Source organism: Delphinapterus leucas, chromosome 12 (genome assembly GCF_059928025.1).
Source record: "Delphinapterus leucas isolate spDelLeu-1000000601 "Yukka" chromosome 12, BTC_Dleu_Yukka2, whole genome shotgun sequence".
Taxonomy (NCBI): domain Eukaryota; kingdom Metazoa; phylum Chordata; class Mammalia; order Artiodactyla; family Monodontidae; genus Delphinapterus; species Delphinapterus leucas.
The window spans coordinates 68736763-68752659 of record NC_143140.1 but is presented as its reverse complement, the minus strand read 5'-3'; the positions used below and the strand labels follow the sequence as shown (position 1 = coordinate 68752659).

Below are 15897 nucleotides of genomic sequence, written 5' to 3'. Positions count from 1 at the left end.
TCATTTGTTTTTTAGATTCCACATGTAAGTGAAATCATAGGATATTTCTCTTTCTCTGTCTGACTTATTTCACTTAGCATAATACCTTCTAGAACCATCCATGTTTTCACAAATGGCAACATTTTCTTTTTATGGCTGGGTAATAGTCCATTGTATATATACCACATCATCTCTAACCATTCATCTGTCAGTGGACACTTAGCTTGCTTCATATCTTAGCTATTGTAAATAATGCTGCAGTGAACGTAGGGGTGCATACGTCTTTTTGAATTTGTGTTTTCTTCAGGTAAATACCCGAAAGTGGAATTGCTGCATTATATGGTAGTTCTATTTTTAAAACCTCCATACTGGTTTTCCACAGTGGCTGTACAAATTTACATTCCCACCAACGTGCATAAAGGTTCCCTTTTCTCCACATCCTTGCCAACGCTTGTTATTTTTGGTCTTTTTGAGGATAGCCATTCTGACAGGTGTGAGGTGATATCTCATTATGATTTTGATTTGCATTTTCCTGATGATCACTGATGTTGAGTATCATTTCATGTACCTGTTGGCCATCCGTATGTTTTCTTTGGAAATATGTCTGTTCAGATCCTCTGCCCATTTTTCAGTTGGATTGTTTGTTAGATATTAAGTTGCATACATTATTTTGAATATTAACCCCTGTCAGATGTATCACTTGCAAATTATCTACTCCCTTTCAATAGTTGCCTTTTCATTTTGTTAATGGTTTCCTTCAGTGTGCAAAAGCTTTTTAGTGAGATGTAGTACCATTTGTTAATTATTGTTTTTGTTGCCTGAGAAGACAGATCCAAAAAATATTGCTGAGACCCATGTCATAGTGTTTACTGCCTATGTTCTCTTCCAGGCGTTTTATGGTTTCAAGGCTTACCTTTAAGTCTTTAATTCATTATGAGTTTATTTTTGTATATGTTGGATATCTGTTCTTATTAGCACAGACAATTGTATTCTTTTCATAGTTTCAAGGTACTGAGATGCCCTATTGTCTTTTTCTTAATACCTAAAATGCCCAGGTTCTTTTTAAATTTCTGAAAATGCTTGGTTTTCTTCTTTTTTTAATTTCTAAAACATGAAACCCATGATAGAAGAGTACTTTCTACCTTCAATAAATTTTTCAGTGTTAACACAACCAATTATGTTTTTGTATAAATGCCAGGTGTATAGTAATAATTACAACAAGAATGTTAGATTATTTCTGTGAATGTGAAGAAATTAACTGTGATGTTTTATTTTTCTTTCTCTAAAAACTCATTAAATGAATAATAGTTATTAGTTTTTCTATTCCAAGATAATTATTAAAATATCCATTATAGCTCATCTCTTCATTTGAGAAAAGTGTTTTTGTTATTTTCAGTATTTTGCTTAGCATATAAAGTCAGTAAGAGCAGGCTGGGTTAATTCAAAAGAGCTGACTTCCTAACTAAACTGCATACTCCAGTTGTATTCAGAAACAGCTGTTTTCTTGTTTAGTTCAAAACAAGAGCACAGAACCCCAAAGCATCAGATAACTCCATTGTGGTTCATCTTCCAGCCAAACACATGCACACAAAATTTTACATTGATAATTCTGTCAACCTATCAGGAAGACAGTAGGCAATGAATAAGTTGCCTTCAGTGTGCATGTGTCTGCCTTATTCTAAAAAACATCTAATTTTTATTTACCCTCTTCATCCCAAAAGTAGTTTATTGAAGCCTGGATTAATTGTGCTATATATCACTATTTTCAAAAATCACTTCATATAGAAAAAAATTTTTCCCGTTTACTTCTCCATGTACCAGGAGTGCATCTGAATTATTCCTAACCATGGGAATTATATGATTTTATTACTGTGTTAAAGTCCAACAGCAAATTTATAATAGACAGTGGTAGCAGATTTTCCAACTACCTAAAAGTTCATGTGCACTAAATCATTGAATACAATCATAATTATTATTGCCTTCTTCCTAATGCTAAAGAATAAAATCAATTTATGTAGTTTTTACTTTAGTAATTCATTTATCAAAGAAAATACAGTTGATTTAATTGCTAATTTATGTTAAATAGATAAAAATTAATATATGCTTGGATTCACTTTAACATTCCAGGAATATGTGAAGTTTTCTTTATCTGAAGAGAACTAAGGCAATATTTTATCTTCCAAGTAAATTAAAGCTAAAGTGCTTATTGGTGTCCCTCAGTGCAGATGACACTGATACGTATTTCTTTTTTCTCCATAATTTGGCTCAGTAATTTATAAATATTTTGAGGAAAAATGTTAATTTCAAAAAAAAAAAACGTTATTTACATTTGAAAACTATCTTTTAGTCTAGAGAGTGAGTGGGACCCTGAGGATACGACAGCAAAGCCAGTGTGAGTCACCTCACACGCACAGATTCCACTCCCAACAATAAGGTCCCTAAACGTTCTACACGGAGGAACTCTACAAGCTTCCAGAATCTCTCCTGCCCTGCAAGGAACCCATAAGGTTTTGACTCTATCACAGGTCTGGTAAAGTTTTGCTACTCATTCTCCTCTTACACCATTGCCTCAGCCATTGTCCATGCCAAGTGTACCTCAGCCTGTGCTTTGTCTCTTCCCCCGCAACTATGTTTCTTGCTACTTTGGGCAGTGCCCCTCCATGTTTCCAAGACCCTCTCACCCTCAACAGAGTGAGACCCCACAAACTGCTTGTCTTCTCACTTTATCTCTCCTGGGAGCAGGACCTAGATCATTGCCAGTGGTTCTGAAATAAAGGAACTGTGAGATAATCCCCCCATAGTCTCTACCGCAAAACTAGGTTTGGGGAATGTTTCATTTTCTTAATGTCTTCCTAACTCGCATTACTTAAGATTTGTACAGAATAACATAAGGGCAAAGTTGTTTTCCAGTTTAGCAACCCACTGATTATTCAGCTGGTTTGAGTCTCTGAGCCCATCCTCCATCACGTCTCATTTTCTTACACAAATCTTCCATGAAAACTCAGTTTAGAGAATAATATAAATTCTCAGTGAAGACTTGATAACTGTTTCAATAAACCATTGATAAGTATTTGTAGGACTCCTTCATGACTCTGAGAAGGCAAGTTTGGATTCTAATCTTTGAACGATGAGATACGTGAAAGCATAAAATAAGTGATGCTGTACTGGGTTAAACCAATATTCCCCTTGGTCCATACTCTCTCCAACAGTGACTTTAAGGGCCGTTTGATAGAATAATAGTGTTTGCTCTCCATGATGATATTTGCAAGTTAACCTAAATATCAGTAATATCCCTCTTATAAGCTATTACAAATCTAAAATGTGAAACATGTTATTGGGAAAGCTTCCCACCAGTCATTCCTAGTCATAAATTGCCCTTTAGATAGTGGCAGAATTGATTGTTATCAGTCCCCCTGTCTTCTGACTTGACAATCAGCATGACCTTTCTTCATAAGTTCTCTGATACCCTAACTCTGCTGTCCTCTTGTTTTGTCAGGCACTCCAGGGTTTCTCAGCCTTGGCACTATTGGCATTTGGGGCTTGATAATTCTTTGTTGACGGGGAATATGTTGTGTATTGTAGGATGTTTAGCAGCCTCCCAGGCCTCTACCCACTAGATGCCAGAAGCACTAACCCTCTCCAGTTGTGACAATCAAAAATGTCTTCCAGACATTGCCAAATTTCCCCTGGGGGTCAAAAGGACCCCACCCACACCCCACAGTTGAGAACTACTGCTCTATTTTAATAGAAATATATATAATATTTTATACCCATATGAATATGTGTGTTTTTCCTTAAATTACAATTCTTCTTATTTTAAGATCTTGTTAAGGAAACTTTGCTTTCATTTTCCCATCACGTGCACATATATAAGTAGTGACGTTGGAGTTACAGACTACCCTACTTAAAAACAACAGCTTCACGTAAAGATGTATCCAGCTATGTGAGGCTCAATGTGATGAATACGATTAAGATGTCTCTTAATCAGATTTAGATATCTCCTGACTACCATTTATTTCCTTTGCTTAAGAAACTTAGCTGTATGCTAAATCTTCACATAGACCATGGAAAATTAACGGTATGCTAATGTTATTATTATTATTACTTAGCAATCCCAATAATGTGGTCATAATGGTCCCTGATTTTAACATGGTTATCCTTCAGTTGACATAAAAAAGGAAGTCTTTTTTTTATTTGAATGTCTCTTTTATCCTCATAAACCATGTGCACAATGCAAGATCTCTGAACATACTGGAACAGGTTTGTTTTTATCACTCTTTTACTAAACTTTTTCGTACTTGATGAGTCTTTTCTTTCTTTTACCCCTATTTCTGCTTCCCTGTTACTGTGTTTAAGCAGCAGCCTCTTACCCACTGCTGTATCTCACACGAAGGAGAGAGAATGTTTGATAGACCTCCAAATGTTGGCATCTCCCTTGTGAGAAAATGTTTTGACCATGTCTGCCTGCTTGCAGAGTCACTGACTGGAAAAGCAATATCGAAAAAAAAAAAAAAAAAAAAGCAATATCGTTCCCAAGATCACAGGAGAAAACATGCCTGGGCCAGGACCATAAAGGCTGCATACTGCCCTGTCCTTAAACTCACTGGCAGGCTTAGATCTATATTACATTTCAAATTGAATTTTTCCATATGAACAATCTTAGTATACGGGTCACATTTTTTTTTTGGTTGATTTAGTTTGATTTAGTTTTTTATTGTAGAGACATAAAACACGGAAGACTATATGACTTAAACTGGTCATGAAAGTAATTATATGCCCAAATATCTAAGTTATGAAATAAAATTTCATGTTTTATTGTATTTTGTTTGCTTTTTTTTTAACATCTTTATTGGAGTGTAATTGCTTTACAATGGTGTGTTACTTTCTGCTTTATAACAAAGTGAATTAGTTATACATATACATATGTCCCGATATCTCTTCCCTCTTGCATCTTCCTCCCACCCACCCTCCCTATCCCACCCCTCTAGGTGGTCGCAAAGCACCGAGCTGATCTCCCAGTGCTATGTGGCTGCTTCCCACTAGCTGTCTGTTTTACATTTGGTAGTGGATATATGTCCATGCCACTCTCTCACTTTGTCCCAGCGTACCCTTCCCCCTCCCCGTATCCTCAACTCCATTCTCTAGTAGGTCTGCATCTTTATTCCCATCTTGCCCCTATGTTCTTCATGACCTTTTTTTGTTTTTTTCTTTTAGATTCCATATATATGCGTTAGCATACAGTATTTGCTTTTCTCTTTCTGACTTACTTCACTCTGTATGACAGTCTGTAGGTCCATCCACCTCACTACAAATAACTCAGTTTCATACCTTTTTATGGCTGAGTAATATTCCATTGTATATATATGCCACATTTTCTTTATCCATTCATCTGTCGATGGACACTTAGGTTGCTTCCATGTCCTGGCTATTGTAAATAGAACTGCAATGAACATTTTGGTACATGACTCTTTTTGAATTATGGTTTTCTCAGGGTATATGCCCAGGAGTGGGATTGCTGGGTCTCATGGTAGTTCTATTTTTAGTTTTTTAAGGAACCTCCATACTGTTCTCCATAGTGGCTGTATCAATTTACATTCCCACCAACAGTGCACGAGGGTTCCCTTTTCTCCACATTTATTGTTTGTAGATTTTTTGATGATGGCCATTCTGACCAGTGTGAGATGGTACCTCATTGTAGTTTTGATTTGCATTTCTCTAATGATTAATGATGTTGAGCATTCTTTCATGGGTTTGCTGGCAATCTGTATATCTTCTTTGGAGAAATGTCTATTTAACTTCTGCCCAGTTTTGGACTGGGTTCTTTGGTTTTTGATATTGAGGTGCTTGTAAATTTTGGAGATTAATCCTTTGTCAGTTGCTTCATGTGCAAATATTTTCTCCCATTCTGAGGGTTGTCTTTTCGTCGTCTTTATGGTTTCCTTTGCTGTGCGAAAGCTTTTAAGTTTCATTAGGTCCCATTTGTTTATTTTTGTTTTTATTTCCATGTCTCTAGGAGACGGGTCTAAAAGGATCTTGCTGTGATTTATGTCATACAGTGTTCTGCCTATGTTTTCCTCTAAGAGTTTGATGGTGTCTGGCCTTACATTCTGTTTCGAGTTTATTTTTGTGTATGGTGTTAGGGAGAGTTCTAATTTCATTCTTTGACATGTAGCTGTCCAGTTTTCCCAGCACCACTTATTGAAGAGGCTGTCTTTTCTCCACTGTACATTCTTGCTTCCTTTATCAAAGATAAGGTGACCATATGTGCATGGGTTTATCTCTGGGCTTTCTATCCTGTTCCATTGATCTGTAATTCTGTTTGTGTGCCAGTACCATACTGTCTTGATTACTGTAGCTTTGTAGTATAGTCTGAAATCAGGGAGCCTGATTCCTCCAGCTCCATTTTTCTTTCTCAAGATTTCTTTGGCTATTCGAGGTCTTTTGTGTTTCCATATAAATTGTGAAATTTTTTGTTCTAGTTCTGTGAAAAATGCCACTGGTAGTTTGATAGGGATTGCATGAATCTGTAGATTGCTTTGGGTAGTAGAGTCATTTTCACAATGTTGATTCTTCCAATCCAAGAACATGGTATATCTCTCCATCTATTTATATCATCTTTAAATTCTTTCATCAGTGTCTTATAATTTTCTGCATACAGGTCTTTTGTCTCCTTAGGTAAGTTTATTCCTAGATATTTTATTCTTTTTGTTACAATGGTAAATGGGAGTGTTTTCTTAATTTCACTTTCAGATTTTTCATCAGTATTTTATAGGAATGCAAGAGACTTCTGTGCATTAATTTTGTATCCTGCTACTTTACCAAATTCATTGATTACCTCTAGTAGTTTTCTGGTAGCATCTTTAGGATCCTCTACATATAGTATCATGTCATCTGCAAACAGTGACAGCTTTATTTCTTCTTTTCCAATTTGGATTCCTTTTATTTCTTTTTCTTCTCTAATTGCTGTGGGTAAAACTTCCAAAACTACGTTGAATTGCAGTGGTGAGAGTGGGCAACCTTGTCTTGTTCCTGATCTTAGTGGAAATGGTTTCAGGTTTTCACCATTGAGAATGATGTTGAGTGTGGGTTTGTCGTACATGGCCTTTATTATGTTGAGGAATGTTCTCTCTATGCCTACTTTCTGGAGGGTTTTTATCATAAATGGGTGTTGAATTTTGTCAAGCTTTCTCTGCATCTATTGAGATGATCATATGCTTTTTCTCCTTCAGTTTGTTAATATGGTGTATCACGTTGATTGATTTGCATATATTGAAGAATCCTTGCATTTCAGGGATAAGCCCCACTTGATCATAATGTATGATCCTTTTAATGTGCTTTTGGATTGTGTTTGCTAGTACTTTGTAGAGGATTTTTGCATCTATGTTCATCAGTGATATTGGCCTGTAGTTTTCTTTCTTTGTGACATCTTTGTCTGGATTTGGTATCAGAGTGATGGTGGCCTCGTAGAATGAGTTTGGGAGTGTTCCTGTCTCTGCTATATTTTGGACGAGTTTGAGAAGGATAGGTGTTAGGTCTTCTCTAAATATTTGATAGAATTCGCCTATGAAGCCATCTGGTCCTGGGCTTTTGTTCGTTGGAAGATTTTTAATCACAGTTTCAATTTCAGTGCTTGTGATTTGTCTGTTCATATTTTCAATTTCTTCCTGGTTCAGTCTCGGAAGGTTGTGCATTTCTAAGAGTTTGTCCATTTCTTCCAGGTTGTCCATTTTATTGGCATATAGTTGCTTGTAGTAATCCCTCATGATCCTTTGTATTTCTGCAGTCTCACCTGTTATTCCTCCTTTCTCATTTCTAATTCTGTTGATTTGAATCTTCTCCCTTTTTTTCTTGATGAGTCTGGCTAATGGCTTATCAATTTTGTTTATCTTCTCAAAGAACCAGCTTTTAGTTTTATTGATCTTTGCTATCGTTTCCTTCATTTCTTTTATTTCTGATCTGATCTTTATGATTTCTTTCCTTCTGCTAACTTTGGGGGGTTTTTGTTCTTCTTTCTGTAATTGCTTTAGGTGTAACGTTAGGTTGTTTATTTGAAATGTTTCTTGTTTCTTAAGGTAGGATTGTATTGCTATAAACTTCCCTCTTAGTACTGCTTTTGCTGCATCCCATAGGTTTTGGGTCATCATGTTTTCATTGTCATTTGTTTCTAGGTATTTTTTGATTTCCTCTTTGATTTCTTCAGTGATCTCTTGGTTATTAAGCAGTGTGTTGTTTAGCTTCCATGTGTTTGTATTTCTTACAGATTTTTTCCTGTAATTGATACCCAGTCTCATAGCGTTGTGGTTAGAAAAGATACTTGATACGATTTCAGTTTTCTTAAATTTACCAAAGCTTGATTTGTGACCCAAGATATGATCTACCCTGGAGAATGTTCCATGAGCACTTGAGAAGAATGTGTATTCTGTTGTTTTTGGATGGAATGTCCTATAAATATCAGTTAAGTCCATCTTGTTTAATGTATCATTTAAAGCTTGTGTTTCCTTATTTATTTTCATTTTGGATGATCTGTCCATTGGTGAAAGTGGGGTGTTAAAGTCCCCTACTATGATTGTGTTACTGTCGATTTCCCCTTTTATGGCTGTTAGCATTTGCGTTATGTATTGAGGTGCTCCTATGTTGGGTGCATAAATATTTACAATTGTTATATCTTCTTCTTGGATTGATCCCTTGATCATTATGTAGTATCCTTCTCTTCTCTTGTAATAGTCTTTGTTTTAAAGTCCATTTTGTCTGATATGAGAATTGCTACTCCAGTTTTCTTTCGATTTCCAGTTGCATGGAATATCTTTTTCCATGCCGTCACTTTCAGTCTGTATGTGTTTCTAGGTCTGAAGTGGGTCTCTTGTAGACAACATATATACGGGTCTTGTTTTTGTATCCATTCAGCCAGTCTATGTCTTTTGGTTGGAGCATTTAATCCATTTACAGTTAAGGTAATTATCGATATGTTTGTTCCCATTACCATTTTCTTAATTGTTTGGGATTTATTTTTGTAGGTCTTTTCCTTCTCTTGTGTTTCCTGCCTAGAGAAGTTCCTTTAGCATTTGTTGTAAAGCTGGTTTGGTGGTGCTGAATTCTCTTCGCTTTTGCTTGTCTGTAAAGGTTTTAATTTGTCCGTCAAATCTGAATGAGATCCTTGCTGTGTAGAGTAATCTTGGTTGTACGATTTTGCCTTTCATCACTTTAAATATGTCCTGCCACTCCCTTCTGGCTTGCAGAGTTTCTGCTGAAAGATCAGCTGTTAACCTTATGGGGATTCCCTTGTATGTTAGTTGTTGCTTTTCCCTTGCTGTTTTTACTATTTTTTCTTTGTATTTAAGTTTTTGATAGTTTGACTAATATGCGTCTTGGAGTGATTTTCCTTGGATTTATCCTGTATAGGCCTCTCTGTGCTTCCTGGGCTTGACTGACTATTTCCTTTCCCATATTAGGGAAGTTATCAACTATAATCTCTTCAAATATTTTCTCAGTCCCTTTTTTTTTTCTCTTCTTCTTCTGGAACCCCTATAATTCAAATGTTGTTGTGTTTAATATTGTCCCAGAGGTCTCTGAGACTGTCCTCTGTTCTTTTCATTCTTTTTTCTTTATTCTGCTCTGCGGTGGTTATTTCCACTATTTTATCTACCTGGTCATTTATCTGTTCTTCCGCCTCAGTTATTCTGCTATGGATTCCTTCTAGAGAATTTTTAATTTCATTTATTGTGTTGTTCATCATTGTTTATTTGCTCTTTAGTTCTTCTAGGTCCCTGTTAAACATTTCTTGTATTTTCTCCATTCTATTTGCAAGATTTTTCATCATCTTTACTATCATTACTCTGAAATCTTTTTCCAGTAGACTGCCTATTTCCTCTTCATTTGTTTGGTTTGGTGGGTTTTTACCTTGCTCCTTCACCTGCTGTGTATTTCTCTGTCTTCTCATTTTGCTTAACTTACTGTGTTTGGGGTCTCCTTTCTGCAGGCTGCAGGTTCCTAGTTCCCATTGTTTTTGCTGTCTGTCCCCAGGGGCTAAGGTTGGTTCTGTGGGTTGTGTAGGCTTCCTGGTGGAGGGGACTAGTGCCTGTGTTCTGGTGGGTGAGGCTGGATCTTGTCTTTCTGGTGGGCAGGACCGCATCCGGTGGTGTGTTTTGGGTTGTCTGTTGCCTTATGATTTTAGGCAGCCTCTCTGCTAATGGGTGGCATTGTGTTCCTGTCTTGCTAGTTGTTTGGCATAAGGTGTCCAGCACTGTAGCTTGCTGGGCGTTGAGTGGAGCTGGGTCTTAGCATTGAGGTGGAGATCTCAGAGAGAGCTTTTGCCATGTGATATTACGTGGGGCGCGGTGGTCTCTGGTAGACCAATGTCCCAAGCTTGGCTCTCCCACCTCAGAGGTTCAGGCCTGACACCTGGCTGGAGCACCAAGACTCTGTCAGCCACATGGCCAGGCGCGTTGCGAGTTTCTTGCCTTTTGGGAAGTCTGAGGTCTTCTGCCAGTGTTCAGTAGGTGTTCTGTAGGAGCTGTTCCACATGTAGATGTATTTTTGATGTATTTGTGGAGAGGAAGGTGATCTCCATGTCTTACTCCTCCGCCATCTTGAACCTCTCCTATACATATATTTGCCCTCAATAAATTATGAGCCTGAGAGTTACTGTGTCTGTTTAATGTTGTTTGTTAGGAGGGAATTTGAAATCCTTGATGGATAGTGCTAGTAAGAATTGAGATTCAAACCAGAGGAAGGGGAGAAGGCAGGAATGGGAGGAGTTGACAGGGATCACACCATTCCATGCTTACCGGCTACTAAGCAAAGTCAGCTTCACACACAGAGATCAAGAATCAGTCCTGAGCTCTCCAACCCCCACAGCTTATTGGTTTGTTATATGCCAGAGTAGGAGTTCTCAAACAGCTAGGCCTTAGAATCACCTTGGGCACTTGTGTGAAAATATCAGTGCCCAGACTCTACCCTAAACGTGCTACTCTTTGGGAGATACTCCTTTATATTTGTGAAAGCTCCTTTGTAGACACAGAGTTATGGAATTTTGCTAGAGAATGTTCTTCCAGCCTCATCAAAGGAATAACATATCTACTTCAGGCCCTTTGATCTCAGGCTATAAACTTCCAATTGACCTGACTAAATATGAGTCTATAAGCCATTACACACAGCCATGTGAAACCAACAGGAATCAACTTTCCAACATTCATATTCCCCCCAGAGTTCCCACCTTAGTACTGGACGTGTAGGATATTCTCTATGAAGGATTACAATTTGATTGAGACAGAGCTCCCCAAAACTTCATAGATTTGTCAAGGAATAAGATTAGGAAAGGTAGCAAGTAAGAACAGTAAAATAGTAATATGGTGGATGCACAGAAGCCATGCCTAAAAATACACAGTCAATTTTAGTCATTTACAGTAATTATGTTTATAAATTCACCATGAACACTGAATTAGTGAATTCTAAACCAATGCTCCTAGAGGACATTCAGGATTAGGTTCTTGAGAGCCTCTGGTCACAAGATTTTCATCAACCAATCAATACATAACCTTGTTTTACGTGTATGTCTGTCTAAAGACACTTAATTTAATACAGTTGAGTCATTAAAATTGAACTCATGTACTGTCACTTGCACCTAAACAAAGCTTAACTAGTACACATACTTTATCTGTGGGGCAGGCACCTCAGCCTTCTTGTACTTAGTCACACTAGACAACACTGCAACACTATGCTTAGGGACCATTTTAAACAGCAAAATCACCAACAAAGAGCACAAAAATGTGAAAAACATGGCACTAAATAGATCATAAGAAGGACACTTGTTTACTGTATGAGAGCTGAAACAATAAGACGGAGCATGAGAAACATTGCAAGACATAGGGAGGTACTAACGTTCCTCCCTCAGCTGGGAACATGTGCATTGGGCAGCTCAGATGTGTCACCACTCTGCACCAGTGCATGTATTCAACTGTGACAGCACCACACGCGTTGATTTGGGGGTTACAAGTAAATTTTAGTGAGTAGGCAAATTTGCAAATAGGAAATCCACAAATAATGAGGATTAGCTGTGTTTTGAAACTATTAAAAGTACACAGTCGTTTTATAAAACCTGTAAGTCTTTATAGTAAAGATGAAGAAGGAAAAGGTCAGGCATAGGAAATTGGATCGAAAGTGTAACCTACTGTTTCTAGCATGTTTCTAGCATGGCTCATGCATACGACTTTTTTTTTTTTTTTTTTTTTTGTGGTACACGGGCCTCTCACTGTTGTGGCCTCTCCCGTGGCGGAGCACAGGCTCCAGACGCGCAGGCTCAGCGGCCATGGCTCACGGGCCTAGCCGCTCCGCGGCATGTGGGATCTTCCCGGACCGGGGCACAAACCCGTGTCCCCTGCATCGGCCGGCGGACTCTTAACCACTGCGCCACCAGGGAAGCCCACGACTTTTTTCTTCAGTTCCTTTCTTTGTCTTTGGATGGAATAAAAGGGCCATAATTTCTTTAAGGCAGAGACTGTGTCTCGTTTAAAATTGAATCCCCAGCATCCGGCACAAAGCAGGTATTCAGTAAACGTTTACTGAATGAAGGATCAGGCAAAGAAATAGGAGCAGCTGTACTGAGGTGTGATTTAACCTTCCAAATCAGACCTGACCCTGCTGAACGTCAGCAGTGATGGTGTTGCTCACGGGCAGATGGTCAACAGTGTGCAGAGGGCTGCAGTGGGCTTGGTAAAATTGCCACGTCTCCTTCAGTCTCTCCAGTTTCCTTCCCTTATCGCCCATCACTAGGGAATAGTCCAGTCCCAAAAGAGGCAGTGGGTGACCCAAATGATTCTTTAGTTTGCAGAAATCTTTTTTAAAAAGGGGGGGTGGCATTCTGATGTTTCCTGCCTTCTTGGTTATCTGCCATCAGTTTTCACTCTCCCCAAACCAGCTCACTTAGATCACCAGGAAATAAATGCATGGAAGCAGCACTTATTTAGCAACTTGATGTCGTACACATATGGCACTTGGTGTGACTTGGCATACAGGTCTTACCAGTCCCCAGGTCTGGGGGTAAACCAGTTGTCCATTTCTCTCACTTCTACTCTGGAATTTCATCATTGCTAAAGAAAAGCACAGAATTGTGGTGGTTGTCTCTGTGTTGTACTTGTGGTTCCCAGCCTCAGTGAGACCCGTGGTCTTGATCATCTTTTTGTTCTTCCTGACTGACTCCCTACCCCATGCTTTACAGTGCCTGGTCACGGTAAGGTCCACGTAACCTCTTACTCCAGGCTGACTTTGTCTCCCTGCTTTCTCTGTATTTCTGTTACTTCCCCTTCCTTCTCCAGCTGCTTTCAGATCATAGAAAGAAGTGCCCTCCTTTCTATGGCCGACCCCTCCACTTGTATTTTTGGTCATTTTCCCCTCCCACATTTTTCTAGCCTCACTCAGCCAATGATCTGCATCCTCAGTCCTCCACCCCTTTGGTGTCTTTATAGTTTATTCATTTAACACATATATATTGAGTGCCTGCTATTTTTCCAGGCACTGTGATAGAATGTTGTCTGGATGGTGTAATGGTGAATTAAACAGAAATAGTCCCTCCACTTACAGAACTTACAGCCTAATGAGTGAAAATAACTGTAATTAATGAGTCATAAAACTAAAACATAAGCAGTGAAAGGACAGTGAAGGGAAGCTGTGAGGCCTTGTGGTGAGAAGTGGATGGGGTAGTTTTTGTAAGGGGGCGGGGGGCAGGAGGATACATTTGAGGCATTAGAAACAGCTTGTGCAGAAGCCCTCAAGTAGCTAGAAGTGCTCATCAGAGAAACTGAAAAACCAGCTGGTCACAGGGGAAGGGATAAGGGATAAAGCACACGATGGAGGGAGGGACTGTTTCCAGCAGTTTACAGACCGTGTAAAAAAATCCTCCGTATGCCAGCTTTCTGGGTCATTAACACCCCTGCTTTTTTCTGTTTCCTTAATGTTTGTAACAGTGAGCTTACCTCTCCTGTTTCTCTCTCGTTCTCTGGCTTTGCCTGCCACTGTAATACCAGCCTTCTACAAGCTACATGCTGTATGTCTTTTATTTTTCTCTAGCACTTTTTTCTGGATTATCCTCTACCCCTATCATTTCAAATATCACTTTGGTATTTCAGATGTATCAAAGTCTACATCTGTAACTTCGGCTCCTGTTCTGAATTCCCCAAGTGTATTTCTAACCGCCTACTAGAAATTTCCACGTTCACGAAGGTGTCATTCTGGAATCTCTGGTCCAGTGTGCCCAAAACCAAATCAATTTTTAAAAACCCGATTTTTTTCTTCTCTACTCCAGTGTGTTATGGAATCATCATCTACCTTCACCTTTAAGGAGTTCTCTCTCGAAAGAACAGTCAAATATCGGGGGTTTTACAGCATAAAAGTCTGTTTTGGTAGAGTTCTATATGAAATGCAGGGGAGCAAATGGAAGTGGCCCCTGACCCAAGCTTAATGAGGTCAGGAAGGGCTTTCCAGAGGGGTTGATTTCTAAATTGAGTTTTATGGGAGGAAGAGCATTCCAGGCAGACTGAACAAATATGAAGACATGGCACACAGGCCACCACAAATATTTCATCATGGCTGGAGCCTAGGCTGCAAAGTTAAAAAGAGAGAAAGCTGAACCTGAACGAGGAGATGGGATCACGAAGATCCTTGTATGGCATGTTAAGGAGCTGGATTTGATCCTGAAGATACTGGGGAGCCATTGGAGGATTTAAAACATGGAGGATGGCATGATCAAATCAGTTGTTTCAAAAGCTCATTCTGTAAGCTCTGAGAAGGGGGGGGGAAAAAAAAAGCAGTGAAATAAGACCAGGAGAGGCGGTTGCAGCAATCCAAGCCAGCCATAATGCGAAAGTAGGGTTTGGTGAGGAAATCCATGTGAAGGAAAAGGAGCAACCTAGGTTTCTAACGTGACCATCAGTGTGTAAAAGCAGAAGGGCACTTCAGCGTAAGATGCGCTGTGTGTAGCCCCTGTGCGGCAGCCAGAGGGCTCGGGAGAGATTTGCTGAGAACTCAGGCTTGCGAGGTAGTTCTGATGAAGATGGATGGTTCCAAGTGTATGTTCAGAAAAACGGCCGTATTTACAAGATTTGCTGAAAACTAACGATTGCCAAATCATTTTGAAGAAAACTGGAGATCCAGGCTCTGGGTATTGATTTGGAAGTCTTTAGCATAAACATACCTGTCGAATCCATGGGAACAGAGGAGTGTACAGAACTAAAGGGTAGAAGGCATTAAGGATCACCAGTTTTTTTAAAGAGTGCACTGAGGGGGAGGAACCTGGGAAGGAGATTGCTGGAACCAGCCCCCCAGCCCCTACCTGTGGAGGTCTCCACGCTCCCATTCTCCAGTCTTTACTGCACCGTTTACCTGCCTACCAGAGGTACCTTCCTAAAATAGAAATCAAGTCGTGACTTACCAGCTCAGACATCTTAGCTGATGCTGTATTTGTCTTTGAAGTCCAAATCTCTTAGGTTTTAATCTAGCTCTCATCCCTCAGAGATTGAACAGAAGTTCTGACCCACTTTTCCTCATCTCCCAAATCACCCTCCCGAGTGTGCTGCCCTGCAGACGCAAAACCTCAAACCTCTGCTTACCCCGTTTTCTCCAGCTGTATAGTTTTTGTGCTACGCCAACTATCAGAAATTCAGTTTATCCCTTAGGAGACAGCTAAATGCTCCCTCTTCTGAGAATCCTTCTCAAAAGCCTCCAGTTGCAATTCAAGACTTCTGTTCCTTTATATCCGCACATTTTTTTTCCTTTATCATAATGTGGATCTCCCTCTGCCTTGTTGGTTGTCTCCATGCCTTCCCCTGTTAGAGTATAAGCTCTTGGAGCCTACTTAGCTTTGTATCTCCAGGGCACGTAGCAAGGTGCCTTGCCCCTAGAGTGGCTTTCTGTTAAGTATTTATTGTT

General features: G+C 39.3%; 1 protein-coding gene across 7 annotated transcripts in view; it reads left to right on the top strand.

Moving 5' to 3' along the window:
• The window catches only part of AHI1 (Abelson helper integration site 1), a 218610-nt gene that overhangs the window by 160817 nt on the left and 41896 nt on the right, over positions 1–15897 (top strand). The window contains exon 25 of one of the 7 annotated variants that reach the window (XM_089922021.1): positions 2327–14249. The exons of the other annotated variants lie outside the window; for them this stretch is intronic. Coding sequence (XP_089778147.1) covers positions 2327–2338 — 12 coding nt within the window. The 3' untranslated portion in view covers positions 2339–14249. Of the gene's footprint in view, positions 1–2326; positions 14250–15897 lie in introns of those variants that run through there. 7 annotated transcript variants of the gene reach the window in all.